General features: G+C 41.2%; 2 protein-coding genes across 4 annotated transcripts in view; both read left to right on the top strand.

Annotated features, from left to right (window-relative positions):
• The window catches only part of LOC119648057 (translation initiation factor IF-2-like), a 63,651-nt gene extending 45,649 nt beyond the window's left edge, over positions 1 to 18,002 (top strand). The window contains exons 2-5 of one of the 3 annotated variants that reach the window (XM_038049523.1): positions 1,866 to 1,912; positions 16,317 to 16,696; positions 16,754 to 16,846; positions 17,121 to 18,002. In XM_038049523.1, the coding sequence (XP_037905451.1) occupies positions 1,866 to 1,912; positions 16,317 to 16,696; positions 16,754 to 16,846; positions 17,121 to 17,788 (1,188 nt within the window). In that variant the 3' untranslated portion in view covers positions 17,789 to 18,002. Of the gene's footprint in view, positions 1 to 1,865; positions 1,913 to 16,316; positions 16,847 to 17,120 lie in introns of all 3 variants that reach the window. The other 2 variants (XM_038049524.1, XM_038049522.1) reach the window with 2 other exon arrangements.
• Positions 14,084 to 15,805, top strand: LOC119648058. Its single transcript, XM_038049525.1, has one exon. It carries the CDS (start codon positions 15,135 to 15,137, stop codon positions 15,672 to 15,674), a length of 540 nt encoding a protein of 179 aa, XP_037905453.1. The 5' UTR covers positions 14,084 to 15,134; the 3' UTR covers positions 15,675 to 15,805.
• Positions 18,003 to 21,725: the final 3,723 nt, after the last annotated feature.

Genomic DNA, 21,725 nt, shown 5'->3' on the forward strand with positions numbered 1-21,725 from the left:
TGAGAGGAGAGTGAATAACCCTTAGAGGGCTGCTCTATCAAGCGTATTCGGAAATTGCTACCTTACTGGCCAGATTGGAGAGTTCTGAAAGGAAATGTTTCTATTCAATTGAGGTCGATTCTGTTGGATTTATCATCCACTCCTCTGCGATAAATCGTCTATGCTGTGCACCTTAATTTGCGTTTCAAATTTATTTCTTTTGCTGCGTGAAGTTGCTGAATGGATCAAAGAAAAGGGTTCCCAAAACAACAATAGAAATAAATCCACCTACACATGTTATGGTTGAAGATTACTCTGACATTTTTTGTAACTGCCCCAAAAAATATCAGCTCGATGTATTTTGAAATGCAATATGTTTGCGAAGATAAAGAAAATCAGAAATTTTTGTGCAACTCAGTTAGAAGAACGTGAGAGGCATTTCCATATTCTACTGTGGAGACCGCTGTAATCTGCCGCTGTGCGAAATTACCTGCAGCGGAATACTAGAGCGACGCACACTTAAAGCGCCCGGTCCGCCGACGAAAAATTGGATATAGTGATTAGGCTGTGCCGCTAGATCTAACCATAAGTCTGCCTTCTTCTAACCGCGGCTGCTGAGGGAAACGGATTGGAATCTAGTTCGTCCGTCTCCGGGGTAGACCATCAACGCGACAAGGTACTGAAAGATCATAAAAAAATTAGAAATGGCGATTCAAAAAAGAAGGAGGGTCATTCTGCTGCGAAACAATGTCAGGCCATGGATGGCTAATGTCACTAAACAGTTCCAGGATACATTTGGATGGAACGTTTGGAACCACTCCCGTATTCCCTTGATCTGGTGCTTTCAGATTACAACCTGTTCAGTCACTTGAAGGTGAATATGGGAGGAAAAGGGTTTTCAACAGACCAGGAGATGAAAGGGAAAGGGCTGGTGGGAAACGTGCATGAAACTGTTGAGTATACTTTCTTCTGGATGCGCCTCATAGCTCAGCCTAGAGCTCACGTTTTTATGGGACTCCAATTGTGGAATGAGAAACTACCCATCAGTCACACTCCCAATGAAAAGGGTGTATTTTTGTTGTTGTTAGTATATCGCAAAGTCCAAAGGGCTTTTCGTGAGTACCTGCCGTAGAAACCAACCAACTATTTTAATCAAAACTAAATCCCACCATTATTACTCACACAGTGGTCTGTAGGTGATGTTGGCTCAGCATTTGGTGAACCCGAGGCCTACTTATTACCTTTGCCGAAATTAACCGGACCAACGCAGATAAGCGAATCCGATTTCTCTTAGAGGGTTATCCCGGTCCCCATAGTACCAGATAACCTCTGGTGAGGCTTCGTTACAAAAGCCCGTTTAGATGAGTTTCCTGTAGATTCTAGTTATCATTTACAAGTAGAATGCGCGAAAATGGCATTGTCAACTGCTACTGTTATTGGTACATTTGGAATTTTACGATAGTGAAAATGTTTGACTAACTAACTATATAATATCAATCTCTGTAACAATCTACCCATATGTTGTAGATGATGATTTTATCTAGTAAGTCAGTGTCTGAGACTCATAGTTAATTTATCCCAAAATTGACATTTATATAAAAGATACTTTAAACGTTAACATTCTTTCACGCATATCAAATATCGACTACGGCAATTGAACCTTTGTTTGAGTAAAAATGTGGCGCAATGGACGGCACTAAAAAGATGATTTCTAACCATTAAGTTTGAATCAAATCTTCTTATGAATATCCTTTGTTACACGTGTATTAAAAATTAAAATTCTGTTATGCTTTTATCGACACACATGGAATGATTAATTCGTCTCTAATTATCCACTGACCAACTCGCTCATTTGATTTTAATTCTTGGAATTCTTTTCATTGCAGATAACATTGTTCCTGGGCCTGGCTTGGGCAGCGCCATCAGATGTTGAGTAAGTCTTCCCGAAAATTTTCATTAGAAATTCAAATCTCGCATGTAATGGGTTTTGTACTAACCTCGCATCATTTTCTCATTATTATCCCTAACTTTTGTTCAACAATCTTTTCTGTATTTCTAGTAGCTTAGTTGGTCTGGTAGCGGCTTTTTATTATAATTTTCACTCCTTGCTATGTATAAGTATGAAAATGGGTTGGTAAAATTCGCATGTAAAATTGCTTCCTCTAATTTTATTGTAGCATTTTCGCCTAACACTGGGAATAACAAATTTTTGGGGTGGTTTCGAGCCATCTTTTAGTTTCAAGCATAGATCGACTAGCAGTCCCCGTATAGAACCAGTGCGGGGGTGTAAATAGATTGCAATGTAAATAGAAACTTAACTTCGTAAGTTGTATATGTACCGTGCCTTCATAGCGGCTTTCGGTTAATCTTAATTGAAAAACTAGATATTAATATCCAAGACACAACGGTAAGATTCGTGCAAACTACACAGCTTAGTTAGCAAAGCTTGAGCTTCGTCGAAGAATCTTAAGTTTCGGTAAGATACCAATGGAGGTTGCGGTTGATCGCAATTCGATGTTTGCAATCAAAAGTTCGTTAAGTGCCTTCAGATGAACATGGAGCTGAAAGCAAGATACTATGTGTTGGTGTCACGACTAAGTGCTTCCACGACTTGACGGTGTAATGTAAATTGTAAAAACAGAGTTGCAGTGATAGTGTGAATTGTTTTTGAAAATTGCACCATTAACGCTTAGGTAGGTTTGCGGGAAAATCACCCCAAAAATGTTTTATTATTATTTTGTTTCTTTCATTGTTATAAAATATTTTTTTTTCTTTCATTTTTTTGTGTAAAACCATTTTTTGTTCATTATTGGCTATTTGTGTGTTTATTGTTTTCAAGCTATGGTTTTGTGGAGTAATAGAATCAGTAAGAGTTCCTTTAGTTAGAAAAGTGATAGTCTAACATAGAAATGTTTATGGGCTATATACGTCTGTATATATACACATTCAATAGTTTCCACATATTTTCAAACAAAGTGGAAATGCTACAGGACTATCCCGAGCACAAGCAGGAAATACCAAGCAAAAAAACATATTATACAAAAATTGTAGTTAATTTTTTAAAATTTCAACAACCACACAAAAAGGGTTCACAATTTATTCAAATCGGTTTTCCCATTTCCTGCAATGGATTTTTATTATTTCACATATCATAGCTCTTTACATGCGATTAGAAGCAAAAATACTATATTCAAGTCGAACAACTATCTAAACAATTACATATTTTAGGATCGTCAAACAACGTTTGATCCGGTTCCCTGAAGATCCATCGCAGAGCCAAACCAGTGAGCAAGCAGATGAAACACGTCGAATATTAGATGAAATAAATAAGATAAACGCTGCACTTGGCTATGTAAAAAAGGAAGATGAATCACGTAACAAACCAGTACTCTTAGACTCTGACAAGTATCTATTTCCGAAACCACCGTCAACCCCCATAGAATGGAAATTCCATAATGGTGGACAGTTTCCTGGGGCTTTTCGGCAATTTTCCTATGATCAAGAATTACCGGAGCATCAGCCACAACAATTCCGAGCAGCACAATCATACCCGCTATGGCAAAGCCCATTCCAACAGTCACATAGTCAACAAATTCAACAACAGCTTCCGATCGCCCGAAAAATTATTCATCAACACTCTGTGATGATCCCGCAACCATTCAGTGCCCAGCCTTACTATTACCCACAACCATACCTAAGAGCTCCATTCCGAGAGGCACCTAAGTTTCTCAAATCCAACGATTCAAGTGCTGATACATTTGGATCTAACATGATTGCTGTAAGCAATGATATAACAAGCATTGTTGAATACGCACGGAAGCTAGAAACCGAATCTGTAGATATTACTGCAGCGAATAATGAAGAATTTGAGAAGAAACTATTGAATAATGTGCATAAGATTATCAATGAAGCCAAAGAAAAGAAGCCAAAAGCCGAAAACATAAACAAATCGGAGAAGGCAACAGAAAAAAAGCTCGGGACCAATATCAAGTTTGTAGCAATCCCAGCAAAAGGTCAAACATATCCAGGAATAATTGTTGCCCGTAAACCATCATCAACTGTACCAACTAGCACTCAGAAACCGACTGCACAATATAAACCAGCAGAAGTCCAATCAAAACCAACAATCCAAAGACAATCATTAGCAGCACAAAATCAACGACTTTTCCAGAAACATCGACTCACCCAGAACAAACAAACCATTCAAAATGGTCAGACGCCCCAAAAACAAACATTGAGTCCAATCCACCAGTTCACTCAAAACCAACCTCTGCCACAGAATACTGAGAAAACAATTCAAGTGAAAAATCCCTTAAGCGTCCTGGTCAGACCATTCCCGCAATTCTTCAAGCGCCCAACTACCCCAGAACCACTACCAGAACCTACTCAGAATTTATACAATGACGACCCTGATTACGAAAACGATGATGCTTACTCAAATGACTTCCCATCTGCAGAAAAGGGAATCTTTCAACAAGCATTGGACAATCAAAAGGAGGTCCTAAAAAGTGGTGGAGTTCTAATTCAAAAACTACGTGTTCGCAAAGGTGGTATTGCAATTGCTGGACCAGGCGGTGTGGCCACGGCGGGTAGTGGAGGAACTGCAATTATTGGCCCTGGAGGTGTTGCCCTGACACATCCAAGAAGTCTGACAATAGCTGGACCTGGTGCTAAAATTGTTGCTCTACCGGAAACATACGATCTAGAGAAGGCTGTCTGGGAAACATCGGCAAGGACTTTACCACCTGAAGGTGTTGTAGTGGCAACTGGACCTACAATTTATTATAGTCCGTAAAATGAGAAGAGGACAATGTTATGCATTGTTGTCTTCTTGCCTACCTGATTTTATATAGATTCGGAGAAGCTTTTTTTAGATCGTATATTTCTACTGTGTAGTTGGCTAGATAAACTAGATTTAAGTAATGATCATGACTGTTTTGTTAGTAATTTTATTTTGTACGTAATATTTTGGAGAATGTTTAGTAATAATAAACGATTTGTGGAATATTTAATGATTTTTGGAGGGAACTCAGTGTAAACTGGATAATGCTGCTAATCTAAATAAGCTTAGCAGGAAATAAGTGAGTTTTTCACTTCTAACATAATTTTTGAGCACAATAGTTCTTCAAGGACGCGGTGCGACTTTCCCTTAACAGAATAATAACATAATTTTTCTTTGTTGGGAGGTAGAACGAATATATTTCAAAGAATTGAAACGAAACACAGTTTCCGTCGCTAGTAGTAGTTTTTATTTCGCAAATAACCATATTTCGGGAACAATTTGACGATATTGCGTTTTAATTCGTCAACTTTTTCGCTAGAAAGGCCGAGACATTGACTATATTTTTCTAATTTCATTTTTCAAACGTAACTCAATAATAACAAGGAATAGGGATAATTCGGGATATGCTCTCATAGATCCATGCAGTTAACTATTGTTGCCATAATGGTACAGTTGTTTAGAAAAGCATCATTTTCCAGAGAAATCGAATGACATCGTCAGCAAATCGAAAATGATATTGTTCGTTGCCAAAATCGAGAGGCAATACCCGCGGCATTGGCTAGTGTGGAACAATGAACATGAAAAACTGCAGAAACTGCTCAAAACATATGAAAAACCTTTCATCACTTAAAAATAACTAAACATAATTTCTTATTTCACTGCACTCAAGAATAATGTAAATATCTTAATCGTCTTAAAACACGCGCGCGTCCTTGGTTAAGCCTGGAGACAGAGGAGAGTAATTCCTCTGCCGCCAACCAAAGGCACTTTTTCCACCGCCTGCTTCCCACTCCTGTGGCGAGCTCCAAACTGAGTGGACAGCGCCGGTGGCGTCATCTAACCGCTCGCATTCGCAACATTCGAAATAAAGTTCATGCAGGGTACACTTCAATACGAATACCTTCCGTTAACGGAATAACGTCAGCTCAGACACCCAATGACCAATTGGATTATACACACCTGCTTTCTTCTCATGATATTCCTTACAAGTTCTCTATCAAATATATATATATATATATATCATGATCATCATCAACGGCGCAACAACTAATTTCTAGTCTAGGCCTGCCTCGTCTTCTTTTTCTACCATAGATATTGTCCTTATAGACTTTCCGGGCTGGATCATCCTCATCCATACGGATTAAGTGACCCGCCCACCTTAACCTATTGGGCCGGATTTTATCCACATCCTGGTGGTCATGGTATCGCTCCTAGATTTCGTCATTGTGCAGGCTACGGAATGGTCCATCCTCATGTAGGAAGCCAAAAATTCTTCGGAGGATTCTTCCCCGAACGCGACTAAGAGTTCGCAATTTCTCTTGCTAAGAACCCAAGTCTCCGAGGAATACATAAGGACTAGCAAGATCATAGTCTTGTACAGTAAGAGCTTTGACTCTATGGTGAGACGGTTCGAACGGCTGGCTGACAACAACCGTGCGCGAATTTCATAGTCATGGCTGTTATCGGAATTTTCAACGGTCTTAAAGTTGTGATCTCCTGTCTTCCTTCTTCTCGTTTCCCCAGTGCGATTTGATGTTGTTGGTTGTTTAGTTTTTGGTGCTGGCGTTGCGTCCATATCATCTTGCCTCCATTGATGTGCAGCCCAAGATCTCGCGCCAATCACCACCTGCTTGATCTGGATGAAGACAGTTTGTACGTCTCGGGTCGTTCTTCTCAGGATATCAATATTTTCTGCATAGGCCAGTAGTTGGGTAGAGCCAAAGAGGATGGTGTCACGTGTATTAACATCGTGGATCACTTTCTCGAGGACCAGGTTAAAGAGGACGCATGATAGGGCATCCCTTTGCCTTAAATCGTTGTTGATGTCGAATGGTCTCGAGAATGATCCCCCTGCTTTTATCTGGCCTCGTACATTGGTCAGAGCCAGCCTAGTCAGTCTATCAATTTCGTCGAGATACCGAATTCTCTCATGGCCGCGAACAGTTTTACCCTGCTTATGCTATGATAGGCTACTTAAAGTAGATGAAAAGATGATGCAACTGATGTCCATATACCAACAGTTTTTCCATCGCTTGCCGCACAGAGAAAGTCTGATTTGTTCCTGATTTGCTTGGAGTGAAGCCTCTCTGGTATGGGCGATGATATATGGGGCTACCCAACCTTGTAAGATAGCGGAGAATATCTTATAGATGGTACTCAGCAACAGATACCCATATAATTGTTGTCCTGCGCCATATATCCTTTTAATGAATAGTACAGAATATGCATTGATTCGCTGTCCGACACCTTGAACGTAAGGTGAGGAACCACATGGTGTAATTGGTCGCTTTCATATTTAACCGATTCGGCTGTAATTCCATCGGCTCCTGGCGACTTATGATTTTTAAGCCTATGAATTGCACGGACTGTTTCTTGTATACTTGGTGGTGGCAGTATTTGCCCGTTGTCTTCAATTGGCGGGACCTCCAACGGATGTTCTGGTTGTTCAGCAGTTCATCAAAATACTCAACCCATCGCCCCTATATGTCCATTCTGTCGGAAATCAGATTTCCCTCTTTGTCTCGGCAGGATGGGTATCGAGGTGTGTAAAGCTTCATCCTGCTGACTTGTCGGTAAAACTATAAATATTGTACAAACAATGACCTCCGACTTTAATGCTCATATTTTGGTCACATTCGGATTGAAGTCTTAAGGGAAAAACGAAAATGAAAATGTCTAGATCCATCGAAAGGAAATGATAAAATAAAAGATAGTGGTATTCGAGGACCACAATTTTTAGAAGAATGTTCCTTCCCCACTGGTGCGACATCAAGCAGGCCAAGGACTCCCTTAGTTCCTAAACCAACCTAAGATTAGTTTTGGCCGGCATAGGGCCGAATTTTACTAGGCTGTTTTTGCCCTGAATATATTTCATACCCACGATGACTTTATGGATTTTTAATAAGGAAGCAAATATCACCTTGTGGCCACTTGGGTCACGCTGCGCTCAGGGCGAGATTGGCTAGCGTTTAATGAGTTGTCTCTATAAAAATATGCTAGCGAGAGTTAAGCACCAACTGCTGATGATGATAATAGCATAAGTATCAGGACATCACTTTGGAAAGAAACTTCAACGAACTCTCCTTTTGACATTGCACTCCTTGTTTGGGTTTCATGCTGGCTGACTGCTATTGATGTCCGGAGGGAAGGGTTCTTTGACTTGCTAGTAAAGTTGCACCATTCTTTAGTCTCATGTCATTATCTAAGGGGGAGAGAGATTTTAGACCGGATGTAAAGGTCAGGATAGCACCTTTGCCAATTGATGCTGCTATTTCAGACGTGTCCGGATAGCTGAGTGGTTAGAGAACAAGGCTGTCGTACGGAAGGTCGCGGTTCAAATCTCGCTGGCGGCAGTGGGGTTTGTATCGTGATTTGACGTCGGATACCAGTCGACTCAGCTGTGAATGAGTACCTGAGTCAAATCAGGGTAATAATCTCGGGCGAGCGTAATGCTGACCACATTGCCTCCTACAGTGTTCTGTAGTGTACCGTTACGGTCTTGAATGAAGTGCTCTAACACACTTCAAGGCCCTGATCCAATATGGATTGTTGTGCCAACGATTATTATTATTATTATATTTCAGACGCACCTATGGCAGTTAGAGCGCGGCTAGACGGTAAATTTTAAATACAATGTCGTAGTTCAAATTTTATTGATGACAAACGGATTCGTATTTTAGTCGGGAAGATGCATGGCAGTTCCCTTTAAGAAATGAACAAAATTTTTTTTAGCCAATCGCAAGTTTCTGGAATTCCATTTTCAAACATTTTGTGATTGATTGTCGTTCTGATTGAGTGAGGTCAATGAGAGTCAGCCTACAGATGCTCCTGGATCGGATCGTTTGTGTGCCTGCTCCGTTGCTGTTGGCTTATCTCTTGCGCATGGCTAAGTGTGGTAACCGGGTGTTAAAGCTGCTAGGTCGTTTGGATTTGAGGGTATTTTTCGAATTAAGTATTGTTGCAATTTCAACTAGAACCATTTCTAGCACTTCATGAGTCAATTTGGCTGGTTATATAGCTTTCTTCAGCAGTTTTAACTGCAGCTTCCCAGAGTCATCCGAAATACGGTGTTCTGAGGGGTATGAACTGGAAGTCAATATGTTTTTAGCTATATTGTGAAATGATGCTATTTTGAGCCAACTCAGGATGAAGTGACTCCTTTAGCACCTGCAGTTGATTTCTTGCATCTACGAAGTTTGTCGTGTTGTCACAGAAGATTTTCTTGCAATGTCCCCGTCGCCCAATAAATGTTTCGAGTGAGGCCAAGAATGCTTTTGTTGACAAATTGGAGACAAGCTCCAAGAGCACTGCCTTTGATGCAAAAGGGCAGAACACTGCTATATACGTTTTTTGAGGTCGCTTCCCCCTGATGTTGGAGTTTTAATAAACTGGACCACAAAAATCCACTCCGATATTTACGAACGGCCTCGCTGATTGCGGTCTTGATGCAGGTAGATTACCCATTTGTTGAGTAAGCAGTCTAGGATTGGCTCTTGTGCATTTAATACCTTTATGAACAACTAATCTTGTCAGGGTCTTGCCTTTCAGCGGCCAAATGGTCTGTCTTGTTGTTGCGAGGAGACTTTGGGGACCCATGTGCGCATGACTTTTGTGAATGTCTTCCAATATCAGTTTGGTTATACCATCTGAAGATGGAAGTAACATGAGGTGTTTAGCATCAAAGGACAGTGCTGCTGCTTCCAACTCTTAAAACGCCGTGTGCATCCAGAAATGGAGTGAGATAGCTTAGCGCGTTGGAGGAATGAAGATGCGGGTACTTACGTAGGTAACAAATGTCCTTGAAGTCATGCCCTCCCCAAAAACACAGGTCCGGAAAACCACAAATTACAAGCATTTAATTTACTTGGAAGCATCGGCCTGGTGAGAATATCAGCAGGATTCAATTTTGTTCCTATGTGTGGCCATTGTGCTGGCTGGAAAAATTGACGAATTACACTGATTCTATTAGCGACAAATATGTGAAAAGCTGAAGACTGCAATTGAATCCATGATAACACTATCTGAGAATCTGTCCAATAATAGGTTGGTAAGTCTATCATGTTAAGTATTTCCTTGACTCGATCTGCTAATTCAGTAGCCAATTTAGCAGCATAGAGTTCCAAGCGAGGCAAGGTGATCCTTTTAAATGGGACTACATGTGATTTTGCGCACAATAATCTGACAATAACTGTGTTATCTCGCTGGATCGAACGTATGTATGCAACTGTGCCGTAAGTTTCTGTGGATACGTCGGGGAATACCTGTAGTTGAGTCATATTCGGAATATTGTGATCGTATACGTGTCATGGTATTATTATGTCTTCCACGGCCTTCAGTTGTTTTAAAACCCTTAGCCACCTAGTACGCAATTTTATCGGTAAAGCCGCATCCCAATTGAGTTTAAGTTCCCATACCTTCTGAAAGAATATTTTTGCTGTCGTGACGACAGGAGCAACGAGTCCAAGTGGATTAAAGATGTGGAAAATGTCAGAACTACTGGTGCGTTTTGTGACTGCCTTTGCATATGTTGATGCGATCGTCATTTTGAAATCATCCGATCTTGGTATTTGTGTCAGTCCCAAGGTTTTGATGTAATCGTCTGCTTCCTCGTTGAGGTCTAATTATAGCTGGATATCTTGTGATTGTATTTGTTTTAACAACCGCTCCTCATTTGCACATCATTTTCTGAGTCTAAATCTCGCTTGAGCGGGTAGTATGCTGAGCTCCCATTGAGTCTTCAGTAACTCCGGAATACTGTTGCATCTGGTCATTATGCCATCGACATAACACTTTTGGGGTATTGCTTTTGATGCGTAAGGATATTTGAATTGTCCCTCCTTTGCGAGTTTTTCCAACCATGTTGTCGCAAGGTGTGGTGCTGATCTTGTCCCATATGTGACCGTATTCAGTTGATATTGTCGTATGGGCTCGTCAAGGCTACGCCTCCAGAAAATTAGTTGAAAGTTTCTGTCTTCTGGGCAAAGTTCAATCTGATGATACATCTGCTCAATGTCTGCTGTCATTACATACCTCGGTTGCCTGAAACAAGAAGAATAGAGAATAGTTCGTTTTGAATGGTTGGACCCTTGAATAGGAGTCGTTGAGTGCGACGTTCGAGCTAGTTTTGACTGATGCATCAAACACAACAAGTTGCTCTTGAACAATCCGTCGTAGTGTGTCTAGATTGAAGACAATCGATGCATCTGGAATGTTTTCGAATGAGATTCAGTCAATCCACAGGTATAAGCTTTGGAAATCACTTGCAATTATAAATTGGATGCAGGGCATCGGGCGTTATGCACTTGGATCTCTCAGTAACTGTTGATGTTAGACATCTTACTGGTAACTGTTGCTACTCTGCATTGCCTCTTGTGTTGGTACCAAGAGCCTCCAATGACTGAAAACGATTCTCCAAGAATATTAGAAACCCAGTAAGCGACTGCAGTGTTCGAGGATGAGCTAACGATTACGCATATAATATGTGCATGTTTCTGTCCAGCTTTCGTATCAGCAAGTGTAACACCGGAGGATCCCAACTTGTTGTTGATACGCCCACATTTTCCAGTCCCTTCAAACATTCTCAGGTTGTACCATGAAGAGCCTTCATGGCGGCTGCAGTTTGTCCATTATGCGCAGGTTGTGAGCGACGCCTTGAAATTAGTGCGATCACCAGCAATCTGGGATTTTCGTATCGGTCCTTCAACAGTTGCCATGTTGAATAATAATTCTCCTCTGCCAATGATAAGTGCTTCACGAGGGCTTTGGCTTACCCAGATAAATTCGTTCATAAATACCATAGTTTTTCGCAAGCGGGAATGTCTTGCTTATGGATGATTTCCATAAAAAATCATGAAATTAGCGCCATTTGAGATAGTTCCTGTCAAACTTGGGAAGTTCTATTTTAGGTAGTTTCATTCATTCATTCATTGATGTTGTTGGTAACTGCTGGCATCTGCTTCATTTGTGAAGAGTGATTTGGCTCGCATCGCTCCAACTGCTCAGATAGCCAAATATTCCAGTTTAGAACTTGTTCTTATAGTTCAAAGAACCTATTCTTCTCGTAGCCAAACTCCTCGGGATCGTCCACTGTCTTATGCACATTCCGATGAATTTCTTCTTTCTGCTTCCAGTAGTCCGTTAATGTTTCGCGCTTGATTTAGTAGAACGCTCTTGATTAACAGGGGGGAGACCTTGGAAGATCTGGTTCAATTGCCCTTGGAAAGCGTTGAATTCCCTCAGTGATATTACTATTGGGTTACCTTCTTGACTCGGTTTCATTGCTGGTTCCTCTACTGCCTCTAATGGGGAAAGCAGGCTCAAATTTATTTATTTATTTCGTGACAGGCTTGGTATAACTTGGCTATTGAGTTTTAGTAGCCATTGGTAGAGTACTCGTGTTGAGACTCGATATCCAGCAACTGTTTGATTGCAGTGTCCGTCTCTTCGAATATTCACCAAGATAGCTCGAGTCGTGCTCTTGAACACACTCGAGCGTTTTCCTTTGATATTGAAGCTGGAGATAAGTTGATGTATGTCTTTGCCAACTATTTCCCGATTGGCTCCATTTCGACGAAGGCTAACGTCGTCAAATGTTAAGGATCGATTCTTTTGTCGATACTATTAGTTTATTGAGATAAACGTTAACCATTATGCCACGTCAAATTGAAGTTTTTAATTTGATATATACGGTGCTTGTAACCGTCTATATCATACGCGAGACGTGCAGTGGAGCTAATAGAAATTATTGCAACAAGAAGACTTTCAGGAGCCTTCAACCTAATTAAACTCCCGACAGTCTATAGTAGAATGTTGTATATTTAAAACTAAATTATGTAATTTTGTACAGTGGCAACTGACTTCGTCGACAAAACATTGCACAATGAACTTATGCCGACTTAAATGCTCGACATAAATTATTTTCATAGGTTAAGGTTTTACTTGAATTCCAGGTTTTCTAGGTTTCGTTCAAGATCCACCTAAACTGCATTTATACTAATACATATCCTTTCGAATAGTTTATTCTATTTTGAAATCCGACGAAGTGTTTGGATGATTATTTTCGACAACTCCAATGCCCGCCAAGATTGCTGTATAGTAAATAAAGGCGCTGAAAAAAAATTGCAAAGAGTTGATGGCATGCGAATCCGAATTTACTTTTCTTTTAATGCTAACTCTCTGTTCTTCTTCAATGTTAATTTTTGATAGTGGTTCTTATCAACCAACTATCGTCAACCCACTGTTTCAATAACCTACCATAAATGTCGTCTGTCTATCTAATTGACCGTGAGATTAACAATACATAGCATAACAACAACAAAAAGTATATAAATATTTTTATTTAAAGCGACCTAAACTTTAACTGAAGTTATAGAAGGAAATACATTTTTTAGACTTTATTTTGTAACACAATGCTGAAAATTTTCAGTAATTGAAGAAGAGGACAAGTGGTGTTGAAGAACCGGGACTATGAGACTCGGGAAATGCTATTCTGTCGCTGAAAAATAAGATGTGAATAACAAAATTGCGCAGACGAATACTACCAATGTGAGTGGCAAGAGCCATTCTGACTTTTCGAACCAATAAGTACAACAAGACCTAGCCCTCCATTATCTCGGGCGGATTTCGTTAATCTGTTCAATAAATTGCCTTTTAGGCTCATCAGCCAGTAAAAAAGGAAAATTTATTCAAAGTTAGCATGGAAAGGCTGATCGCCTCAATAACTAAATAATCAGGAAACTTGCCTCAACTCTCAACTTGCAAGTCCTAATAGGAGAAGTTTCAAAATTTGGGGAATATGTCGTAAAAACAGACTAGTTTTGTGGGCAAAGGTTTTTCCAACGGGGTTTGAGAGAGAAGATCTCGCGCTTCTCCCTTCATACCCTCTTTTCCACCTGCGTGGATGGGGTTCCAAGTTAAACTCTACCATTTTGGCATGATAATAGCACTAATGTGGGGCGCCATAACTTATCAGTTTCCAACGAACTATTTCAATACAACAACTATCACGAAGTTTCCAGGAATTCAGCAAGAATTGATGAATTGCTTTTTGGTCAGATTCATACAAAACTGCGGTTTATAGTAACACAATTTGCTTGCTTTCATGACGATTCTTATTTTTTGCTAAGGCTTTTACTATATTATTTAGAGATCACGCATAAACATCCATTCCATAGTGTTCGTAATTACTACTACCTAGTGGGGTTCAATACAACTGTTCATTGCATGCACTGATTTATTCTGGAAATTCCATTGTCTACTGACCGCTATTCCGTACCTTTTCTTCTTATTTCCTTAAATATTTACAAAACTTCACAGCACCCCAACAGAATACATAATTACACCCAACAATGACACACAGCACTCTTCAAACATGATGAATAGAAAATAAATCTATAAAAATTAAACACCACAATCGAACACTCAATAACATTCCGCTCATACAAAACGGGGTCACAATTCAGAAAACTCAGAAAATAATAATAATAAATCACAATACACAGCACACAACACCTCTTCCTCATTGTAGTGCATTATTCATTCTCAAATCCACGAAAAATAAAAATATCCAACACTGACACATCACATCACCCACCGCATTGTAGTGTAACAAGCTGATTCCCATTAATATGCACTGAGGTGCCTAAGAATGCATAGTCTGGGCTAACGCTAATGTAACTAATAGAGGAAGCACAAAGTGTCAAGTTCGTTACTATCTGTCTGCCTGTCTGCCCTTAGAAACAAAATTAGATGAAATTTGTGTGTAAATAATGTGAAAACTTGAAAAATACATGTTTGATACAGATGGCATACGTCAAGTCTTCAAAGCTGGCCGCTATTGGCCTCTACAACAACTGCTGCTCATGTCCTTCCGTACACAGTGGCACCATTCGTCTTTCAGCCCCGGATTGCCTCTGCCAACTACTTCCACGGTGGCCTGTTGCCGTACACTTTCGCACCATACCATCAACCAGCCTACCAGATACTCCGCAGTGACACGCCTGTCTATAAGTATAAACCCCAAAGCCGGAAACGGAAGAATAACGCAGAACCAACCGCCGAAGCGCCAAAACAGATATCACTTCTCGCTGTTCCAGAGAAGCTTATCAATCAGCCCAGTACCACCACGACCGAAAAATCCATTGTTGATTTCCATATGGTCAAAGCGGTGCAGAAACCCAATGCGAAGTTTGTTGTCGAGGAAATCGTCCCAGTGCCTGGACGACGCATTTTTGGAGGCATAAGTTACGAACCACTTCAGCAGAAGAAGGCTGCTGAGCAAAAAAGTTCCATAGTTTCAAGGATATCTCAGAAAGATGAGTCGCGATTCGAGCAAGTAAATAAACCTGTGGGGGAGAAGCTGAAAGCCGCCGACGGAACAGATGTAGTCGTCACTGCAACAGGACACACCTCCGCTGGGAAACCAATCTCAGATATACCGATCGGAACTTTTTTCACCCCTTACCAGGGTGCTTTACAAACGAGTTCTAAAAAGTTAACAACTTTGATTTTGGAACCATCAGCCCGTGCAATCGCTGGCAATGGAGGAACAGCTGTCTCCGCTCCAGTGTCACGAGCTATCCTGAAAAAAGGAAACCCAACACAAGTCCTCTTTCGTCCGCAATCTGTCGCGATTGCGGGTGTTGGCGGTAGAGCCCATGCAGCTGCTGATTTGATTATTGACTACGTCGAATAAGGTCCTGAATATGCGTTGAGTGTGTGAAGAAAAACTACTGTAAGATCTTTTGTACAGTCTTACTTGTCCTTTTGTATTGAGGCTGATTCTGTATATATGAAAACTATATGTAAATACATTTTAAAAATTAACTTAATCTTTTTTTGTAATATATTTTCTTGTACAGAAACGACTTTATTTTCAGTTTCATCTCCAGCGGTCACATAACTTCCTCTATTTTTAACGCTATTGTAGATACGAACATCTTTTCTTAGCTCGAAGCAAGCTTCTCTCCCTTTTCAGCTTTCCAATCACGCTGTAAGTTTTCTTGGCATCTATCCAATACCTCAAACGTGCCAATGTTTTCCTATTGAAACTATTCTAATTAGGTAATTATTGTCTAAATCACGTAGAATAGATACTAGCATACACTCTTATTTCATTCATCGTAGGTTTTATGAGTTCGGAGTAAAGTAATAGGAAGTTTTAGCCAAATCTCTGAGCAAGCAACGTGTAGCTCGTGTACCATCTATTAATCCTCGGCTTCTCACAAAGAAATTGAATTAATGACTAGTTTTCATTAAACTTTCTATACTTTACTCTGAAGTCGGTGCGGTATTGAAAAGCTCCACAAGATACTTATTCATCTTTAAATGATTTTAGATCTCGACAAGCAGAAACCGATAAAGTAGTTAACCTCTCCTACTATGGTGGTGCCAAAGGTAATGTATTACAACTAGTCCACAATGATGATGGCACCGTGACCAGCTCCATCGTCAAAGAAGAAGACCTCAAAAAACTGGACACTCACAATAAGTTTGAATCAAATTTGAGAAACATTCAAGAAGCGGCCTCCAGGCTTGTCGCCATTCAGCAATCAGCCAAAAAACGAGGAACCTTCACTGATGTTGACAACAAACTTTACGCTGATAATCTATTGCAATTGGGCGTTGCAGCTCAAGAGCTAGCTAAACTGCAAGAAGGAGGACATGCTGATGATTTCAGGAAGTTGTTTGATGCCCCATACAGTGGTGAGAAACACGGTATTGAGTCGGCTGGGGACAAATTAGATATGACCAAATACCCTGATGAAATTATAGGTGAAGAAGGCGGCTTTCCCATCAGCAATGATGATACGGTGCAAGTCAATGCCCCAGCTAAGGAAGCTGCTGTTGCTGAATCAAAACCAATTGGTGAGTATAATTTCCAAGGATTGTTCTTCATATTTCACATTTATATACATACGTATCCTTTTCCTTAAAAATTGGCATACGAGCTAGCACGCAATCCGTGATTTAAACATTCAAGTACTCCTTGCTGTACATTTTCAAAAATTTGAAAGTGCTAGCATAAAAATTGAAGAAAAGCTCAAAACACACGAGGTTACATAATTCAGTGACATAACGTGTAGAGCGAAAACGTATCATACATTTTCTCAAGTACAAACTATTCTTACTTCATTTGCAGGTCTCTCGATTGCCGGTGAAGGAGGTGTCGCTTCATCTAAGCCAATCGCAACATCTATCGCCGGTCCTGAAGGTCTAGCAGTAGCGCGCCCTGTAGGAACCGCTATTGCCGGAGTCTCGCCTGCTGAAGTGTCATCCCTTGGCATTCCCATTCCAAATCGCTTCAGATCAAGTCCAACCTACGACAAAGTCGCTCAGAATGCTGTTCTATCCAGATACCGCCTATCAAAAGATGGTCGCCTCGTAGGTCCAATTAAGACTTCAAATGATAAACAATCCATTACCGTCGAAGCAATTGAATCCAACCGCGCTGTCAATGGAAACCCCAACCTCAAACAGTTCCCAATTCCACCAATCCCATCTAACCAATTCAACAATTTGGGAGGAGGAAACCGACGTCGTCAACCAGGTCTTGGTTTGGGAGGCGGATTGGGTAATGGACTGGGTGGTGGATTAGGAGGTGGACTAGGCGGTGGATTTGGTGGTGGATTAGGCGGTGGATTCGGAGGACTTGGTGGTGAATTTGACAGTATTGGAGGTGGACTGTCTTTATTCCCAGGACCATTGGATGACTTAGAGTTTGACATTGCATTTGTTAAGAAGGACAAAGTCGTTAAGCCAAGACCACAACAAAATCGCGGCCGATATGTATGGGTTAATGATGCATAAAGATAGAATGTTTCTTAATAGAATGAAAAATAATTATTGGAAAATTCCCGAATTTTTCCATGTGAATTCAATATTATAAATCCTTGTAATAATGATTGTTCTTTTTTAATATGAAATTTTTGGGAATTTTTCATTGAAACTTTAATCTAAGTTGGTGTCTTGGTTTATTACATGTGCCTAAGGATTGCCAATAAATAGAAAATTATCAAGACAAGGTTTGTTTAATTTGAGGGGAATCCCAGTCTTCTGATTCCCTCCATTTTTTTATAGGAAATGGTATGAGGAGAACGGTAGAGAATTTGAAATTTTGATCCACCACAATCAACCATAATTTGGAGCTAATCTTATTGATATGATAAAATCCGTTTCAGATGCTTATCATCAAGTCTAACAAGGCTTTGGAATACGTGAATGGGTTGCTTATCTAGAGTGTTCTATGCAGGAAGAAGCAAAATCTTGATGGAGTTTGAAGTTCGAAGCTGAGCCTTTTTATTATCAGTGGAATTCGCCGTGGAGCCTTGGAAGGGAACTTTCCTCAAATACCTTGGCTAGCCTGGTAGCAAACATATCTTTGCCCAATGACCGAACCTTGGAACTTAATTAAATGAGTCTGGATTACGATATAATCATTGAACTAAACGGAAACAAAACTAAGGTTCTTAATTTGGCAGGTCGCCCTCTACTTCAGCAATTATATTCGCTGACCTCACGCTTCTGGTCAACTCTTGGTTCAAATTCCTCCTCTCCATTGTGAATGTTAAGCAGTGAAACATTATATATTCTGGATCTTACCGTATGCCACCGCATCAAGGCTAATTCGGAGTGTCATCCCCAAAGCGGTGCAGATACTGCCTATAACAACAACCGTGTCCCGTATGAAACTGATTGATGTGGTAGTTGGTTTCCCCGTGTATTCTCTCAAACTATACTCCAACGTTAGGAATGAGCTTATACGCTCAGCAACTCTTTGGAGACTCGTTTTATCTGCGTTGCCAAAGATTATACAACTCTGCACTCATTTGATGCGGTTCTAAACACGCTGCAAACCTTCAAAGCCATCAGCCGCTAAACCGAATCCACCTGTTTCCTTCTCTGAGAGTTTTCAACCACCTCCGGCCGGACAGGTGACGCGTAAACCAAAACACATTGCATCACTCGGGCAAGAAACAATCTTTGACAGTGTCCTGCTAACATTCAACAAGATTTTACAAGTAGCGCGCTGGCAATAGCTGCCTTTTGACAAGCATATGTGTTCCCTAAAGGTCAAGCGGACTCTTCCTAGCCAGGACGTTATCACTCTTTCTGTCCCCATTGCTTAGGCCTCCATATCCTCTGGGTGCTTTGCTGTAACAACTACAGCCAGGTGATTCGCGAAGCTGATCGGTTGTGATTTTCGACCCTAGATAGGAGAAATTATCAACGGTCTCAAAGTAGTTGGGTAGACTTAAAGAGGATCGTACCTCTTGCATTTACCTCAGCATCACTTTCTCGAGGGCCAGGTTAAAGAGGACGCATGATAGGGCATCCCCTTGTCGTAGATCGTTGTTGATGTCGAATGGTCTTGAGAGAGATCCTGGTGCTTTTATCTGGCCTCGCACATTGGTCAGGGTCAGCCTAGTCAATCTTATCAATTTCGTCGGGATACCAAATTCTTTCATAGCCGTGTACAGTTTTACCCGGGCTATGCTATCATAGGCTGCTTTAAAGTCTTCTGGCTAGTCTCCTTTAATAATAATGATAATCGTTGGTGCCACAATCCATATTGAATCAGGGCTTTGAAGTGTGTTAGAGCACTACATTCAAGACCGAAACGTCTTTTTAGGTAAGAATCAAGTCTTTATATAAGGACTTAAAGCAGTTCATGTCGATCCTCTAAAAGGCCTCTTTCGAGCGGCCTTACAGTTGTTTGAGTATCTCCTCTCGATGGTCGCTGCTGAGCTTTTCCCTCAATCTCTGGTAAAGCCCCCTTGCCCGGAAACACGTGGCTCGCAATATTGAAATTTTGTTGTTCCACCAGTAGCTGGGGTGCCTACTGGGAGTCAATCGCCTTCTGGGCGTATAAGCACCGCATGCTTTCATCACCCACTGGATAATTTTGATGACTTATTCGCTGTCGGTACCATCCACCATATGTCCCTTTCAAAAGCTTTCACACTCGTGCAAGTCAGGTCCTCTATAGATCCCCTACAGTCCTTGCCCCGAAAGTGTATTAGGTCCCGACCCTCAAGAGTACCACGTCTAGCTCAGTGAATATTTTGAGCAGAACACACCCACTCAGATTCATTGTCCGACTGCCCCATTCATGAGCCCCTGCTATTATTTTCGGTTAACGTGCCCTCGCGTTCAAAATGTGATCATTCAGTATTTGCTCAAATTCAGCAGATGTTGCGCTGGGTACAGCATAGCAGCTATATACGTGGATTCCTTTCAATTTTGCGCTGACTAATTTATCTCCTAGATGTCCAATTATTTCCTGGCGGGCTTGTTCTGCATAAGCCCACTGTGCCGTTTGGCCGGTCAGTTCCTTGGCATAAATGCCACCGCCGTGATTTCGATATGGATCATTAATTATGGCCATATCGATGTCTTTCTCGCGGATGGTTTGCAGGTTGATTTGTGTCAACTTTATCTGCGGCTTACATTGAGGGCTCTTCTGTAATCCCGGCATCTTGCCGTATGTCACCGGAACTAGGCTAATTCGGCGTGTCATCCAATCACAAAACGATGCAGATACTGCCTATAACAACAACCTTGCCCTGTATGAAACTGATAGATGTAGTAGTTGGTTCCCCCGAGTATTCGCTCAAACCATACTCTAACGTTAGGAATGAGCCTGTACGTCCAGTAACCCTTCGGAGACTCATTCCATCTACGTTTCCAGAAATTATACAACTCTGATCTCATTTGATGCAAAATCCACCTGTTTCTTTCTCTGAGAGTTTTCAGGCACCTCCGTCCGCACAGGTGACGCGTAAATCAAAACTGATTGCACCACTCGTGCTAGAAGCAATCTCCCACAGTGGCTTGCTAACACTCGACAACATTTTGCGAGTGGTGCGGTGGCACTAGCTGCCTTGTGACAAGCATATGTGATCCCTAAGGCTCAGTCTGGCATAAATCGCCTCCCCCACGCATTTGAAACCTGCTTCAGAGGTGATCCTCTGCCGACTTCCACTTTCACAGTATTCTTCTTTCTTTGGTTCAATATTAAGATTGCTTTCGTTTTCTCATCCGTCAAGGTCAGCTAGGGTCTTTCTAGCCAGAACTCCTCATCGTCTGGGTGCTTTGCTGTAATAACTACAGTCAGATCATCCGCGAGGCAGCAGACCCAACACCAAGCCTTGTGGTACTCCCGCAGTCCGCAGTGACGAGGAGCTGTTTGTACCAAAGAGTCTTCTATGGGAGGTAATTCTCGACCAGACTCGCAAAATAGCCAGGAATACTTATGTCCGCTAATGCCTCTTTAATTCGATTGCAATTGGCGGAGTTGAATGCAATTTCGATATCCAATGCCAACGTACAGCAGCCATCTCCAGATGGCTTATTGGGTTTGGGAAGCAACCAACTTTCGCTTTTTGCACTGAGCAAAAAATATTCCTTCCTTTAAGCGCCTTCGAAAGTGTTAGCGAAAAGGTCAGGCCTAGTCTTAGCTACTGAAAGTATCACGTACTCATTAAGTTGAACCAATGCTTGCTTTCCACTGTTTTGTTGTTGAGTAAACACAGTGGCAACAATCATTTGCAGAAGAGATGGGAGGTCACCTGAAGGGGTATTCACAGCGTTCAAATCAGCACTATTTAAAGCAGTTCATGTCGCTCCTCAAAAAGGCGTCTTTCATTCGGGCGTACAGTTCTTTGTATATCTCCTCTCGAAGATCGCTGCCAGGCTCTTTCCTCAATCCCTGGCAAAGCCTCCGTGCCCGAAAACATGGGGCTCG

Source organism: Hermetia illucens, chromosome 2 (assembly GCF_905115235.1).
Source record: "Hermetia illucens chromosome 2, iHerIll2.2.curated.20191125, whole genome shotgun sequence".
Taxonomy (NCBI): Eukaryota; Metazoa; Arthropoda; class Insecta; order Diptera; family Stratiomyidae; genus Hermetia; species Hermetia illucens.